The 18,032-nt window shown below is 40.1% G+C and overlaps 1 protein-coding gene and 1 pseudogene across 2 annotated transcripts; both read left to right on the top strand.

The window, feature by feature from the left end:
• Positions 1–86: 86 nt before the first annotated feature.
• LOC306874233 (ras-related protein Rab-20-like) lies at positions 87–3,684 on the top strand. The gene is made up of 2 exons (XM_079424129.1): positions 87–450; positions 2,631–3,684. Exons 1-2 carry the CDS (start codon positions 261–263, stop codon positions 3,179–3,181), a joined length of 741 nt encoding a protein of 246 aa, XP_079280255.1. The 5' UTR covers positions 87–260; the 3' UTR covers positions 3,182–3,684.
• Positions 3,685–5,448: 1,764 nt separating this feature from the next.
• On the top strand, positions 5,449–17,303 carry LOC306873594 (DNA ligase 4-like; annotated as a pseudogene). Its single transcript, XR_013785839.1, has 2 exons — positions 5,449–5,571; positions 14,500–17,303. The product of XR_013785839.1 is annotated as a DNA ligase 4-like (transcript).
• The last annotated feature ends 729 nt before the right edge of the window (positions 17,304–18,032 follow it).

Genomic DNA, 18,032 nt, shown 5'->3' with positions numbered 1-18,032 from the left:
AATCTTGCTTTGGTCTTCTGTGTGACGACATTTGGAGTTTAAACCGGGACTTTTTTGTATTGTGCCATTGAGTTTCCTGTTTCGTCATTGCTAGAAGTGAAATTTAAGTGGGAGCAGAGCACTGATGCTCTTTTAAAAGGACCGTTTATGTTCATGTTTGGGCTCGAACAAGTCCGTTTCAACTCGCCACAGCCCAGAAGACCTGCTGAGATCTGCTACTTAAAGTGTTTCTACAAAACTGAGTTTTCAACCTTAAACCCATGCCTGCTCCTGGGAAAATGAGAAAGCCTGATATTAAAATGGTAATCCTGGGAGATATGAATGTAGGGAAAACGTCCCTGCTCCACAGATACACAGAGAGAAGCTTTAAGGAAACTTTAAGCACAATCGGCGGAGCGTTCTTCTTGAAGCAGTGGGGTCCGTACAACATCTCTATCTGGGATACAGCGGGTAAGATTGATGGAAGTCCGTCCAAATTTCGCAGTTTTGACCAATACAACGGATATAATCAGATGCATATATATATATATATATATATATATATATATATATATACTGTATATATATACTGTGTGTGTGTGTGTGTATATATATATATATATATATATATATATATATATATATATATATATATATATATATATATATATATATATATATATATATATATATAAATTTTCTTTTTTCCCAGAACTAGTTTGTGATATTTTGCCTGGGACAAGAGTTCTTCCACATGTAATCATGTTGAAATCAAGTGACAAGCCTAGTCTTGTAAATTCCTGAATGTCCCTGATCCAATGACACGGAAAATCACTAATCTAAATAAATCTAATTGAGCATGATCTGCCAAAATTAACTATATTTGTGTGGGCAATGTTATTATTTTATTTTTATTTATTTAACACTAAAAAAAAAAAAAAATTGTCATTCAGTATTTATTTTTATTTTTTTTATTTGTCTTTGTTTAATTTGTCATATTGTTTGTAATTTGTTTCTTTATTCTTATTATTAATAACAACAATAAAATAAAGTAACATAAATAATTATATTGTCAAATAAGATTCTGTAAAATGTATTTTATATGCCAACCCATTATTATTCACATATGCTTTGTGGAAACAAAAATGACATCAGTACTGGACTTACGGTACAATGCAACTAAAGTATTCCAGAGTATTTAAAGGCAGAAAGTTCTGTCAGCGTTTACTCAACCTTATGAACAAGCACAAATGATTTTCTTTGTTCTGTGAAGCACAATAATTAAGAGTTAATATTACAATTGTGATACATTTTCACATTGCTCTTTTCCATAAAATGAAAGTGATTGGTTTTCTGAAGCCATAGATGTAGCTATGAGGAACAGAAATTTCCCAGCTGAATGTGCACTGCCACGCCATCAAAAAAATTCCAGTGACCCCATAAACATGTTCAGAAAAATCATGACCTTGAGATGGGGTTCAAAGGAACATTAAAAAAAGGGAACATTATTTGATTTAACTGTTAAAAGATTGGCCTCGATGTTTAACTTCATTAAAGAAGTAGGTTACACATTAAAATGTTGCCATTATTTACCTACTCTCGTGTTATGAGGCACACATATGCTGTAATTTTTTTCCATGTCACACAAATAAGAATTTTAAAGAGTCAAAAATTGGACTGATCAGGTTCTTGATTTTAATTTCCTGACTCAGTGATCCTGACACAACAGTTCTCTAGTTGACAGGTCATTGGAGGGCAGGATTACTCAATAACTTCAATTTCATTGTTTTCTGCTTTTACAGCGTTTTTTTCTTCCAGAGCTTTGCAGCATACTATGAACAGTCACTCTACACAATTATTATTCTCCAAAAATAAAAGATAATATTAATAATAAATAAATAATACATATAAAATTAAAATAAAATAGAAAAAACCTAACAGGAATATTCTAAAAAAAAAAAAATATTTTTATGTGAATATATTGCAAAATGTTATTTATTCCAGTGATGCAAAGCTGAATTTCAGCAGGCATTATTCCAGGCTTCAGTTTCGCATGATCCTTCAGAGATCATTCTAATATGCTGATTTGCTGCTTAGGAAACATTTCTTATTATAATCAGTGTTGAAAACAGTTGTGTTGCTTCAAATTTTTGTGGAAACCATAATGCACTATAAAATTCAAAGGTTTTGTGTTTTAAAAGTAAACGAATTATAAACGTTTATCAGCAAGGATTGAATGAATCAAAAGTGACAGCAAAGACATTTATAAGATTTCTTTTTCAAATGCTGTATGTTTAAACTTGCTATTTATCATACAATCCTGAAAAAAAACCTTTTCCACAAAAATATGAAGCAGCACAACTGCTTGCAGCATTCATAAATAATAAGAAATGTTTCTTGAGCAGCAAATTAGAATAATTTCTGGAGGACACTGAAGACTAAATCAGTGGCTGCTGAAAATTCAGCTTTGCATCACATGAACAAATTACATAAAATCGAATATAATAATATTTTGCAGTATTATGTTTTTATTCTATTTTTGATCAAATCATTTCAGCCTTGGTGAGCAGAAGAGACTTCTATCGAAAGCATAAAGTTGAAACTTTTGAAATGCTGCCAGTTTTTAATATCTGTATTTCTTATTTCATCAGGTCGTGAACAGTTCCACGGTCTGGGCTCCATGTATTGTCGCGGCGCTGCAGCCATCATTCTCACGTATGATGTCACAAACTGGCAGAGCTTCGTAGAGCTTGAAGATCGCTTCCTCTCTCTCACTGACTCAGCCAATAGTGACAGTATATTTGCCATTGTGGGCAACAAAGCAGACCTCACTGACCCTCAAGCCCATGTTATGACCCTGGAGGAAGTCAGGGCAGAAGAGGGTAGTGTGCTTCCCCTTCCATCCTTTCTCAAACCTCCAGACTTTCCCTTGCACAAACAGGTGAGTCAGGATGATGCCATAGCACTGTACAACCGTGTAATTCGCTATAAGGCAATAGAGGGTGCCAGCCCACCAGCGGACAAGATGTGCTTCGAGACAAGTGCTAAGACTGGATTTAATGTAGATGTTATGTTTGAGACACTCTTTGATCTGGTGTTGCCATCCATCATTCAAAAACGCTCCCAAAGTGAGTCGCCGATATTATATTTGGAGGACTATAATGAAGAGGGGATGAAGAGCAAAAGGCATTGTTGCACATGAAAATATTTGCTGAAGAGCATCTGGAATCTTGCATGAATATCCATTTATTTATGGACACTGTTATTTGATCTGTTTCAGAACGCTTTACTGTCACAGTAAATATTGTACATTGTCAGTGAACAAGTGCACATTGTTATCTCTGTTCTGACTCATATGTCAGTGTGTCTGTTTATTGCCTATGTTTGAGATCATCTTGTTTTCACAAATAGAGCACAAAGTATTTGAACTTAAGTTATTCAGTGTTTTGGCCCGCATGTTGATCACTTGCTTCTGAACTCTATAAATAGTTGACTATTGATTTTTTTTTTTTTTTTTTTACAAATGTGCATCAAAGATAAGAAATATACATTGTTTAGAGTACCAAGCATTTTTTTTTTTTGCATTTTTTAAAATAATTTATTTTGAATGAATTTACTGTGATTACATTATAAAAATTAGTTTATATATGATCTTTAATGACTCGTGACTTATTTAATAAAGGTTTATGAATATCATTTATACATACAGAAGACACAATTGTAGAAAACAACCCTAATTCGTGAACAGGCTGTTTACACTGTCAGCATTTCCTTTTGGCTTATATGAGAGAATAACAAAAGATTAATGAGCAGTGTTGTGTCATATTTACAGTATATGTAATTCCATAAATATCTTAACAGCTGCATTATATCTGCAACTATCATATATTTACCCTAACATTTCCAAGAGAATTGTGATGATGTTTTACTCTCGGGTTTGTCTTCTGTTCCTGCTCAGATTAATCAGTTTAACATTTGGCCTGAATTAAATTTGTAAAACACACACACACACACACATACACACACACACTCGCCGCATATTAGAACATAATTCCTTGAAAAAAACAAACAAATCTAATTTATTGTTTCAAAAGTATATGACATTAAACATAGAATCGTAATTCAATGCAATGTGAAAATGTTGCAATATGGTATTAGTTTCTTAGGTCTGCATAAAACAAGCTACTGAATATAATTGCCAGTTTACTAAATATATTTGTGTCAACTGATTGTTTGTTCTTATATCTCTTATCTTGCTATCTTATGTCTCTTAGGTTGAAATCCATTGTTTATTCTTATCAGAAACATGCAGAGTGGGGGAAGGGAAGGGCATGAGTCTGTGAAAGTCTTTTTTTTTAGTACATGCTTAGTTGAGAGTTTGCACTACTGTGCAAGACTTGGTAATCAATTTTTTATCTTTTATTCAAAAGGCATTCAAAGTAGTTGTATAATTTCCAGAGTTTGAGTTTACATGCATGCAAGTTAAAAGATGTGCTTGGTTAAAGATAAGATTTCCCTTTAAACTCTGTGGCTATATCTCGGACTGAATCCAAGAATGTCCATTACAAGGGTCTTACGGGACATGGGAGTTAACACAAAAGTTAAGCAGAAACCTTGATTAGTCAACATTGCAGCATGTTTTCAGAATTGGTTCAGAAAAGTTTTACAAAGAGGTTGTATGAAGCAGGGAGAAACAACAGTGTGATACATGGTTACTTTTACATAGTGGACATCCAGGCGGCCCCACACTTCTGCAATGGCAGTATTGTTGCTCAGGATACAGATGGCCTTCCACACCTTAGCCAGATCTCCTCCAGGCACAACGGTGGTTTAATGGCACAAAGGAGAGTAGGGGACCAGTGGGAAGTGGATGCCAGGGTACAGAACCAGGGTACTCTGGAACTCTGTTTTATTTAATAATCTAGTTTTATTTTTATTCAACCAATTAAATTATGTCATTCTGAAAATATAATTATATTTTTATTAAATAACAAGTACTCTCTATCTACATGCCCTACTGTTCTCATATCATAAATAACTGTGATGTTCTACAAAACAAGCTTTAAAACACTTTTTTTCTTACTGCTGAAAATTAGATAATTTACTGTGAAATCTGTTTCCTCTCCGATGGTGATAAATCACCAGTGTAAGCTTCATGATGAAAACATCACTCGTCAACAGTCCATAGTTACAATAAAAATTAATCTTGACTTTATCTTGTGGTTATTTTGGGAAAACAGTAGAGGGGCGTTTCCCCCCACTCTACCCTACCGTGAGGAAAAACAGTGTGATGTTAAAGACAACATTTTGTTTTTGTTCAGTTTAGTTAATGTACTGTAGGTGGCGGCAAAGTTCTTTGCGTCCATTAAACCAGGAGAAGAAGTAACTGCCTTGAGTTACACTAAAAGACTTCCTGACAGTCGTTGGAGCTGGAATTTATAAGATTTATAAGCATTAACATAGCATGAACAATAAGCTAAATAAGTCACATTATTTGCGGATGAATCCGGAAATTGTTTATAATATATATTGATAAACTTCCTGTAAATAACACGGAAGTTGACTTGAACTGACTCCAGTCCTCGTTCAAAGGTAAATATTTTTGTTATGTTGTCTACTATCGAAATATTTTTTATTTGCCAAAATGACGCGTTTGAATGTTTATCAAACATTCAAATGCGATAGTTACACAACTTTTACTTATAGAGTTTATTTTAATGATTTATTAAAATCTATTGTCGTTTGTTTTAAAATAGGCTGTTATTTTCGTTGTGAAAGTATTCCATTTAAGAAAGAAAATGATTCGTTATACTTTGTGTAAAAACCAAAATGCTCAGTATGAGTGTAATGTCTGCTTATGCTTTTAGGTTAGAGTGACACAATATATTTCTGATTAGAAATTGGGACAGTTTCTTATATTAGCATATATAACTAGCTCATACAATATATGTGTTTATGTGTGTGTAATAGATTTTTGGACATATTTGTCATGTACATGTATATCCATCCTAAAGTCAATATAAAAATTAGAAATGTATTTAAAACATTACAAAAGCATATAAACATACTGATTTTTGTGTGTATATATTCTTTTGATAAAGTTGCGTATATAACTATATATTGTTGACATAGGCTTGCTATTACCATATAAAAATCATCATATAGATATTATTAGCATATGTACATAATCAAATCAAGGAGAATGTACTTTTGTGAAAATTATGTATTTCCATGTAGGTAACATATGTGTTAAATATTACATTTCCATATACAGTCGGGCAAAAATGTATTTAGTCAGCCACCAATTATGCAAGTTCTCCCACTTAAAAAGATGAGAGAGGCCTGTAATTTTCATCATAGGTACACTTCAACTATGAGAGACAGAATGGGGGGAAAGAATCCAGGAAATCATATTGTAGGATTTTTAATGAATTAATTGGTAAATTCCTCTGTAAAATAAGTATTTGTCACCTACAAACAAGCAAGATTTCTGGCTCTCACAGACCTGTAACTTCTTCTTTAAGAGGCTCCTCTGTCCTCCACTCGTTACCTGTATTAATGACACCTGTTTGAACTCGTTATCAGTATAAAAGACACCTGTCCACAACCTCAAACAGTCACACTCCAAACGCCACTATGGCCAAGACCAAAGAGCTGGCGAAGGACACCAGAAACAAAATTGTAGACCTGCACCAGGCTGGGAAGACTGAATCTGCAATAGGCAAGCAGCTTGGTGTGAAGAAATCAACTGTGGGAGCATACAAGACCACTGATAATCTCTCTCGATCTGGGGCTCCACGCAAGATCTCACCCCGTGGGGTCAAAATGATCACAAGAACGGTGAGCAAAAATCCCAGAACCACACGGGGGGACCTAGTGAATGACCTGCAGAGAGCTGGGACCAAAGTAACAAAGGCTACCATCAGTAACACACTGTGTCAGACGTGTCCCCCTGCTTAAGCCAGTACATGTCCGGGCCCGTCTGAAGTTTGCTAGAGAGCATTTGGATGATCCAGAAGAGGATTGGGAGAATGTCATATGGTCCGATGAAACCAAAATATAACTTTTTGGTAAAAACTCAACTCGTCGTGTTTGGAGGAGAAAGAATGCTGAGTTGCATCCAAAGAACACCATACCTACTGTGAAGCATGGGGGTGGAAACATCATGCTTTGGGGCTGTTTTTCTGCAAAGGGACCAGGACGACTGATTCGTGTTAAGAAAAGAATGAATGGGGCCATGTATCGTGAGATTTTGAGTGAAAACCTCCTTCCATCAGCAAGGGCATTGAAGATGAAATTTGGCTGGGTCTTTCAGCATGACAATGATCCCAAACACACCGCCCGGGCAACGAAGGAGTGGCTTCGTAAGAAGCATTTCAAGGTCCTGGAGTGGCCTAGCCAGTCTCCAGATCTCAACCCCATAGAAAATCTTTGGAGGGAGTTGAAAGTCCGTGTTGCCCAGTGACAGCCCCAAAACATCACTGCTCTAGAGGAGATCTGCATGGAGGAATGGGCCAAAATACCAGCAACAGTGTGTGAAAACCTTGTGAAGACTTACAGAAAACGTTTGACCTCTGTCATTGCCAACAAAGGGTATATAACAAAGTATTGAGATGAACTTTTGTTATTGACCAAATACTTATTTTCCACCATAATTTGCAAATAAATTCTTTAAAAATCAGACAGTGTGATTTCCTGGATATTGATTGATTGGTTAATGAGTATGCTCCCAATTATTATGGATTCCTCTCAGGTGTGTTTGTCATGTGTCCATGCCATGTGATGTTCTATTTAAGCTACACCTGTACCAATAAACAATTGACTGCGTGTTCTCACTGCAACCTGTGTGAAGCATGTTTATTCTCTGTTTTAGCCGGTATCTAGTCAAGCTCTGTTTAACAGGTTATGGGCCCAGATCAGAATCAGAATCAGAATGAGAATCAGAATCAGAATGAGCTTTATTGGCCAAGTATGTTTACACATACAAGGAATTTGTTGTAGTGACAGAAGCTCCACAGTGCAACAGAAAGACAGTAACAGGACAGGACACAGGTAATGAAACAAAATAACAGGAAATAGCCAATAACCAATGTACAAAGCAGCAAAAAAAATAAAAAATACACAATATATAATATATAATATAGGCGACTATGTATGTACAGGTGAAGTATGTGCAAATTAGAAATGAGAAAATAAAATAAGTGAGTGTGGTGAATGGATAATGTATTAGTTGTGTGTTCTACGTTTATTTATTGAGTGTTCATGAGATGTATTGACTGAGGGAAGAAACTGTTCCTGTGTCTGGTCGTTCTGGTGCTCAGAGCTCTGTAGCGTCGACCAGATGGTAACAGTTCAAAGAGGTTGTGTGCTGGATGTGAGGGGTCCAGAGTGATTTTACCAGCCCTTTTGCTCACTCTGGATAAGTACAGTTCTTGGAGAGTGGGGAGGGTTGTACCAATGATTCGCTCAGCAGTCCGGACTACCCTCCGTAGTCTTCTGAGGTCAGATTTGGTAGCTGAGCTGAACCAGACAGTTATTGAGGTGCAGAGGATGGATTCAATGATGGCAGAGTAGAACTGTTTCAGTAAGTCCTGTGGCAGGTTGAACTTCCTCAGCTGGCGAAGAAAGTACAGCCTCTGCTGGGCCTTCCTGACAATGGAGTCAATGTGAATATCCCACTTTAGGTCCTCAGAGATGGTGGTGCCCAAGAATCTGAATGACTCCACTGCAGTCACGGTGCTGTTCATGATGGTAAGTGGGGGGAGAGCAGGGGGGTTTCTCCTGAAGTCCACGATCATCTCCACAGTTTTGAGCGTGTTAAGCTCCAGGTTGTTGAGACTGCACCAGACAGCCAGCTCCTTAACCTCCTGTCTGTAAGCAGACTCGTCACCGTCCTGGATGAGGCCGATCAGTGTGGTGTCGTCTGCAAACTTCAGGAGCTTGACAGAGGGGTCTTTAGATGTGCAGTCGTTGGTGTAGAGGGAGAAGAGCAGTGGGGAGAGTACGCAGCCCTGAGGAGCTCCAGTGCTGATGGTTCGAGTGCTGGATGAGAATTTGCCAAGCTTTACTAACTGCTGTCTGTCTGTCAGGAAGCTGTTGATCCACTGGCAGACGGAGGTGGGGACGGAGAGCTGAGTTAGTTTATTTTGAAGGGTTTCCGGGATAATGGTGTTAAAAGCAGAGCTGAAGTCCACAAACAGGATCCTCACATAAGTCCCTGGTCTGTCCAGATGCTGCAGGATGAAGTGCAGTCCCATGTTGACTGCATCATCCACAGACCTGTTTGCTCTGTAGGCAAACTGCAGGGGGTCCAGTAAGGGTCCAGTGATGTCCTTCAGATGAGCCAGAACCAGTCTTTCGAATGATTTCATGGCTACAGACGTTAGTGCCACAGGTCTGTAGTCATTTAGTCCAGTAATTTTGTGTTTCTTTGGGACGGGGATGATGGTGGAGCGTTTGAAGCATGAGGGGACTTCACACAGCTCCAGTGATCTATTGAAGATCTGTGTGAAGATGGGGGCCAGCTGCTCAGCACAGATTTTTAGGCAGGCTGGTGACACACCATCTGGACCAGGTGCTTTCCTTCTTTTGTTTTTCCTGAAGACCTGGCACACATCGTCTTCGCTGATTTGAATTGTAGGTGTGGGGGAGAGAGGGGTTGCTGGAGGTGTGAATGGTTGTGTGGAGGGGTGTTCTGGGCGGGTGTGGGGTGATCGTTCAAAACGACAAAAGAACTCGTTTAAGTCGTCTGCCAGGTGTTGATTCACGTCTGCCAGGTGTTGATTCAGATGCGCTGACGTTTGTGCAGATACGGCGTGAGTAGTAAGACAGTTTGTTTGCACGTTTGGAATTCGTGTCTCAAGGTTTGGAGTGCCAGCACTATGAGCGAAAGGATAAGTTCACGTTGGTCTCGTCTTGTGTTCGACGGAGACGAAAAGTATTATGAACTGTGGGAGACAAAGTTTTTGGGCCATCTGCGGTTGCAGAAATTGAAGGACACAATTTTGAATGGGCCCGCTGTGGGTGCGGATGCAGACGCACTGGCTGAGGATACAGCAAAGAATGCTGAAGCATATGCAGAACTGATCCAATTCCTTGATGATAAAAGTTTGTCCCTGATCATGCGAGAGGCTGCGGATGATGGGCGTGGAGCACTCAAGATCTTGCGGGACTATTATGCTGGAAAGGGTAAGCCCCGCATTGTGAGTCTCTATACAGAATTGACTTCCCTGCAAAAGCTGAGTGGTGAGAGTGTGACTGACTATGTCATACGTGCCGAGACCTCAATCACAGCGCTGAGGAATGCTGGAGAAGTATTGAGTGATGGATTATTAGTTGCAATGGTTCTGAAGGGGCTGCCAGAATCATTCAAGCCTGTTTCCATTTTTGTCACTCAAAGGGATGAGACTCTCTCTTTTGCGGATTTTAAGACAAAATTGCGGAGTTACGAGAGCACTGAAGGTATGCGCACAGCTGTGGCCGAAGACAATGTCATGGGGGCCCGGGCACATTCAAGGAAGGCCAGTGCCCCGACAGGCGTAAGGGTGCGGAGCACTGAGAGCAGGGACATGGAGTGTTTCCGTTGTGGCCAGAGAGGACACAAGGCAAGACAGTGTCAGCGTGATCAACAGTGGTACAGCCATGGTAAGCGTATCTCATGGCGAGGAGAACGGAAACCGCAACAGCAGGACGACGCACATGGGGTGTACGAGGAGACAGACAACACTTTTGCTTTCAAGTTGGTGGCCAGTGATCGTCAACCAGGGAGCGATGTCACCAGAAAGGGGTTGATGGTGGACACTGGTGCGACATCTCATATCATCACCGAGCTGGCCAGGTTCAAGAGCTTCGACGACCGATTCCAGGCCGAGACGCACTGCGTGGAGCTGGCCGATGGCACAAGGTGCAAGGGGGTCGCGGAGCGCAGAGGAGAAGCAGAGGTGTGTCTGGTCGACAGCAGGGGGAGGCATCTCAGTGCCACACTGAAGCAGGCGCTGTACATTCCCTCCTATCCCCAAGACATCTTCTCCGTGAGAGCTGCAACTTCCAGCGGGGCAACAGTGATCTTCAAGGAGGGTGAAGACGTCCTGCAGTATAAAGACGGTACACGTTTTCTTATTCATGAACATAACAGGCTGTTCTATTTGCCTACTGTGCCAGTGAACAATGACTGTGATGATCAATGTATGAGTTGCCATGATATTCAGAAGTGGCATGAGATTTTGGGACACTGCAATTTTAATGATGTTCAGAAGTTAGAGAATGTTGTGGATGGTATGTCGATCAAGGGTAAAGTACCCAAGTCTATGCAATGTGATGTGTGTGTCCAAGGTAAATTCACTCAGAGTAGGAATAGAAAGCCTGATGTGAGAGCCAAGTTGGCTCTAGAGTTGATACACACTGACTTGGCAGGCCCCATTGACCCAAAGTCCAGAGAAGGGTATAGGTACGCACTTTCCTTTACTGATGATCACTCAAGTGCAGTGTTTGTGTACTTTTTGAAGCATAAAAGTGACACAGTGGACGCCACAGAGAGGTTCCTAGCTGACACAGCTCCATATGGGAATGTTACATGTATCAGGTCTGATAATGGTGCTGAGTTTACTGGACAGGGTTATCAAGTATTACTTCGCAGGAACAAAATCAGACATGAGACCTCCGCACCATACTCACCACACCAGAATGGCACTGCTGAGCGTAACTGGAGAACCCTTTTTGATATGGCTAGATGTATGCTCTTAGAAAGTCAGTTACCCCAGGAGCTATGGCCGTATGCAGTCCAGACAGCAGCAGTGGTGAGGAATAGATGTTTTAACAACCGCACCAAACAGACACCTTACTTTATGCTAACAGGAAGGAAACCCAATATGTCCAGGATGCAGAAGTTTGGTACTGTGTGTTATACCTATAGACAGAACAGGAAGAAGCTAGACTCAAGGTCTGACAAAGGCATCTTCGTTGGGTATGATAAGAACAGTCCAGCCTATATGGTCTACTATCCTGACAGTAGAAAGGTGATGAAACACAGACTGGTGAGATTTATGTCCGATATTGAGGGACAGGAGACTGATGAATTGTCTGACGATGACGTTGGTGTGCGGTTTAGCACAACCAGACCTGACCCTGACAAACCCAAGCAGTGTGACATTCCAGAGATTAGGCTAGGCCCAAGCCAGATAAGTCTACAGTCAACTGAGGTCAAGCCAGAATCGTATTCTCCAGATACCCGGAGTAGAGAGAGGAGATACCCTGGTAGAGAAAGAAGGAGGCCAGATTTCTATGGTGTAGAGAGTGATCAGGTGCAGATCAGCATTGATTATTGCTATAAGATGGTTTCAAATGTACCTCAGACTTTCAGAGAAGCTGTGACTTCATCCAACTCAAAAGAGTGGGTAGATGCAATGGATGAGGAGATGAAATCACTGAGGGATAACACCACATTTACTTTGACCACCCTACCTGAAGGCAAGAAAGCAGTGGGGGGTAGATGGGTGTATGCTATCAAAATCAATACTGATGGATCTGACAAGTATAAGGCCCGCTATGTCGCTAGGGGGTATAGTCAGGAGATGGGTGTAGATTATGGAGAAACTTTTTCTCCTACTGCTGACCTTACCAGTGTGAGAGTGTTAATGCAGAAAGCTGCTCAGGAGAATCTGATCCTCCATCAGATGGATGTTAAAACTGCCTACCTACATGCACCGATTGATTATGAAATTTACATGGAACAGCCAGAGGGGTATGATGTAAAATCTCAGACAAATAAGAAAATGGTATGTAAACTGGAGAAATCATTGTATGGGCTAAAAGAATCAGGTCGAAACTGGAACAAAATGTTACATGACTATTTGTGTGAAAACATCTTTGTACAAAACCCAGCTGATCATTGTGTTTACAAGAGAGAAACAGAACATGAGAAAGTGATAATATTGATATGGGTTGATGACTTGGTTATTGCTGCCAGTGATGAGAGCGTTTTAAAAACGGTCAAAGAGATGCTTACTGGGAAATTCCAGATGAAAGATTTGGGAAGACTGAAGAATTTTCTAGGTATCACTTTTGACCAGTATGATGGGGGTGTGACTATGTCACAGCAGAGTTATGTTGGCAAACTGCTGGACAGGTTTGACATGCAAGATTGTAAACCCAGGTCGACACCTTGTGAACCAAAGTTGAATTACATCGATGGTGATGAAAAGCTGAGTGACCCCAGGAAATACAGAGAGGCAGTGGGTAGCCTAATCTACCTAACCTCATGCACTAGACCTGATCTGAGTTATGTTGTTAGCAAACTGTCCCAGTATTTCAGTGAGCCAACAGAAGAGCAGTGGACAACTGTAAAGCATGTACTGAAATATCTGAAAGGTACAAATGACAAGATGCTCTGTTACAGGAAATGTGATGAAGGGTTAAGGTTGGTGATTTACAGTGATGCAGATTGGGCAGGTGATGCAAATGACCGACGTAGTACATCTGGTTATTGTGTTAGCCTATGTAAGAATGGTCCTCTGATTTCTTGGAAGACCAAAAAGCAGCCAACTGTAGCATTATCAACATGTGAGGCTGAGTACATGGCATTAGCTGCCACTATACAAGAGTGTTTGTACTTGAGACAATTGCTTGAACATCTTGATGATTATCAGTATGGTGTACCTATGATTTATGAAGACAACCAAGGTACAATTGCATTGGCAAAGAATCCTGTTAGCAGACAGCGATGTAAGCATATTGATATTAAATACCATTTTGTGAGATCAACTGTAAACAATGGTGAAGTGTTTTTGGAGTATTGCCCAACAGATCAGATGGTTGCTGACCTAATGACTAAACCAGCTACAAAAGTGAAGCTACTTACCTTTTCCACGTTCTTGTTTGGGTTATAGCCAAGCTTCAGTTGGTTTCCATGATGTTTTGTTTTTCTTTGTGACTGAATATGAATGATTGTGGATAATGTGTGAGCAAGTGGGGGTGTTAATTGATTGATTGGTTAATGAGTATGCTCCCAATTATTATGGATTCCTCTCAGGTGTGTTTGTCATGTGTCCATGCCATGTGATGTTCTATTTAAGCTACACCTGTACCAATAAACAATTGACTGCGTGTTCTCACTGCAACCTGTGTGAAGCATGTTTATTCTCTGTCTTAGCCGGTATCTAGTCAAGCTCTGTTTAACAGTTTGACCTCTGTCATTGCCAACAAAGGGTATATAACAAAGTATTGAGATGAACTTTTGTTATTGACCAAATACTTATTTTCCACCATAATTTGCAAATAAATTCTTTAAAAATCAGACAGTGTGATTTCCTGGATTCTTTCCCCCCATTCTGTCTCTCATAGTTGAAGTGTACCTATGATAAAAATTACAGGCCTCTCTCATCTTTTTAAGTGGGAGAACTTGCACAATTGGGGGCTGACTAAATACTTTTTTGCCCAACTGTATAAGGAATTATTTATTAGCTCTAGTAAAAAGCACATGAATCAAAACTCTTTAGATAAACTCTGCAATGTTTTTTTCCTCAGGTGTCCTCTGCAATGATGGAAGGTGCCTCAAAAAGTGATGCCACACCACAGACGGCTGTTGCTGCACAAGTTCCGTTCATCGACCTCTGCACAGTTCTGGAGAACATCCAAAAGACCAAACTCCGACCAGACAAAGGCAAATTTCTAAAAGATTTTATTGATTCTTGGAGGAACTTCCATGCAGCGCTTCACAATGACAGTTCTAATACCACAGATTCATTTTATGCAGCCATGCGTCTTATCGTGCCTCAATTTGAGCGAGAACGAATGGCTTACGGTATAAAAGAAAACATGCTTGCCAAACTATATATTGAAGTTTTAGGACTACCTAAAAATGGACCTGACGCAAACAAACTTCTAAATTACAGAGCTCCAACCACAAGTCAAGGAGAAGCAGGCGACTTTGCCCTTACGGCCTACTTTGTCCTGAAAAAAGGTGTACAAGTCAGGGGAATTTAAGCATTAAAGAAGTCAATGACTTCTTGGATTCCGTAGCTATCAACAATGCCAGCAAACAGAAGGATCAAGTGAAGAAAAGCCTTTTGCATCTGATAACCCAGAGTTCAGCAGTGGAACAGAAGTGGCTCATTAGAATGATCCTCAAGGACATGAAACTTGGCATTAGCAAGGAGACAGTACTTCAGGTTTTCCATCCAGATGCACCAGAACTTTACAATGTCACCACAGATCTGAATAAAGTCTGCCGACAACTTCATGATCCATCTGTGTCCCTCAGTGAGGTCTCTATTGAACTGTTTTCAGCTTTTAAACCAATGCTGGCTGCTGTTGCCAACATCAGACAGATAGAAAAGCAAATGGGCAACCGGACATTCTATATTGAGACAAAGCTTGATGGTGAACGCATTCAGCTGCACAAAGCTGGAGATGTTTACAAATACTATACTAGGAACTCTTATGAGTACACGCAACAGTTTGGGGCCTCTCCACTAGAGGGCTCCCTCACACCATACATTCACAACGTCTTCAAACCTCATGTGGTAAACTGCATACTGGATGGAGAGATGATGGCTTATAACCCAACAACTGAGACCTTCATGCAGAAGGGCAGTAAGTTCGATATTAAAAGGCTGATGGATGACTCTGATTTGCAAACCTGCTTTTGCGTATTTGATGTCTTGTTAGTAAACAGTCAGAAGTTTGCAAATGAACCTCTCAAGAAGCGCTACGAAATTATTGAGACTATCTTTACGCCAGTCAAAGGTCGTATCCAGTTGGTCACAAAATCTGAAGGCAAAACCATGCAAGAAGTGGTGAATTTTCTCAATGAGGCCATTGACAATCTGGAAGAGGGGATTATGGTTAAGGATCCCTTGTCCATCTACAAACCTGATAAACGGGGTGAAGGATGGGTGAAAATTAAGCCTGAATATGTGGATGGTCTGATGGATGAGCTTGATCTGCTGATAGTGGGAGGCTACTGGGGTAAAGGCAGGAGAAGCGGGATGCTCTCTCATTTTCTGTGTGCGGTAGCAGAGGTTCCGAGTCCAGAAGCCCACGGTTTTCCACACACTCTGCCGCATTGGTTCAGGCTACACTATGAAAGAACTGTACGATCTTGGTCTGAAGTTGGCCAAACATTGGAAAGTTTACAACAGAAATAATCCTCCAGCTGCCATCTTATGTGGAACAGAAAAACCAGAGGTTTACATAGAACCACGCAACTCTGTGATCATACAAGTCAAAGCGGTAGAGATCGTCTCTAGTGAAATGTATAAGACCAACTGCACTTTACGTTTCCCCAGAATAGAAAGAATCAGAGAAGACAAAGAGTGGTATCAGTGCATGACCTTGGCTGAACTGAGCCAGTTCCGCTCCAGAGCTTCTGGAAAGCTGGCATCCAGACATCTACATATCCAAGAGGACCAGCCTGAAAAGAAGAAGCACAAGTTCGTATCCAAGCCCAAGAAGACAATTGGAGTCATTGACCACTTTAAATCTCAGGATTTATCAGCGGTCACCAAAGAGACTGATATGTTTGAAGATGTGGAGTTTTGTGTGATAAATGGCAATGATGAACATTCCAAGGCAGAGCTTGAGAAAGTTGTGGCCCGCTGTGGAGGCATTGTTGTGCAGAACCCTGGGAAAGACACGTACTGTGTGATTGCAGCTGTGCAGAACATGAGAGTAAAGAACCTCATCTCCTCAGACCAGCATGATGTGGTGTGGGCTGCTTGGCTGCTGGAGTGTCTGGAAAATAAGCAGGTTATACCATGGCAACCACGTCACATGATCCACATGTCACCTTCAACTAGGGACCAGTTTGCTAAAGAGTATGATCGGTATGGAGACAGTTATTATGTTGACACTGATGAACAACAGCTGAGGGAAGTCTTTGAAAGGATTGGCCCCATAGAAGTTGAACGTTCGTCTGTGCCACAGATAGAAGCAGAGAATGCCTGGGATGACTTGCCGACTAGCATTTTTAGGCCTTGCACTGCATACTTTGACCGGTGTGCTAACTTGGGAGATCCAAAAACCATAATACGGGGTACAAGTTTGGACACGCGTGCCTTAGAATTCCGATTCCATGGTGGTACAGTAGTGGAGAAACTGAAGGAAGGAATCTCGCATGTCATAGTAGAAAGTGAGAGAAGAACTCTGGACTTCAAGATGCTGAGACGACTTTATGCTAAGAAGTTCAAAATTGTTCGAGAATCTTGGGTGACCGATTCTATCAAAGCAGGCTATGTAGAGGATGAGACTGAGTACCTAATATAACAATGAAGGCTACTACACAAACTATAACATTGGAAGATTGTGTTGTTTTTATACTAGCTGTAATAGACTACACTGGATAACCCTTACTGTTGCATTAAAGGTAACCATTTAAAAAAAAATCTATAAAATGATGGGACTGGAAAGGAGAACTTTGCTATCAGCAAAAGAGTGTAATTTACTTTTAAAATTGTAATTGACCTTTTTGGAGAAAAAAAAATAGTTTTCTTGCGCTGTGTTTTGTTCTAAATGAAAATGTGAAAATTTTAGGATGTACTGTATTAAATGGGGTGGTTATAACCTAATGGTTAAGAATCTTAGCTTTTAAATGTCGCCCTATTAATTACGTTGATGTTACTGTACTATTAGTTACTTAAGATGGAAATTTTATGCAAAATAACGTGTAATTAAATTTGATTCTTAAAGAAGCATTAAGAATTTTAATTGAAGCTGTCAAGAGTGTTTTTCTTGTACATTAACCTGACTCATTACAGTCAGACGAATTGAGCGTCTGACTAGCTTGAAGTTCCATTTGAACAGCTTGTCAAGCACACTGAATTTATTGTGTGAGAGCTGTAGCTTTCTAATTGTTTGGAATGGGAGTTACTGTAATGCTTCCAGAGATCTAATTTCCAGAGCACTAATAGAATGATTGAGGCTTCACACACAAACATATTCATCTGTATTGTAAAGATAGATTTGCATTTGGGTAAAATGGATATTACACTAGGTAACTGGTGTGAGTTTGTGAAGGTGTGTGAGTGACAAATCCATCCCTCATTGAAAATGAGAGCATA

Source organism: Barbus barbus, assembly GCF_936440315.1.
Source record: "Barbus barbus genome assembly, chromosome: 8".
In the NCBI taxonomy this organism is placed as follows: Eukaryota; Metazoa; Chordata; class Actinopteri; order Cypriniformes; family Cyprinidae; genus Barbus; species Barbus barbus.
The sequence above is the reverse complement of the archived record's forward strand: the minus strand, read 5'-3'. Positions and strand labels throughout refer to the sequence as shown.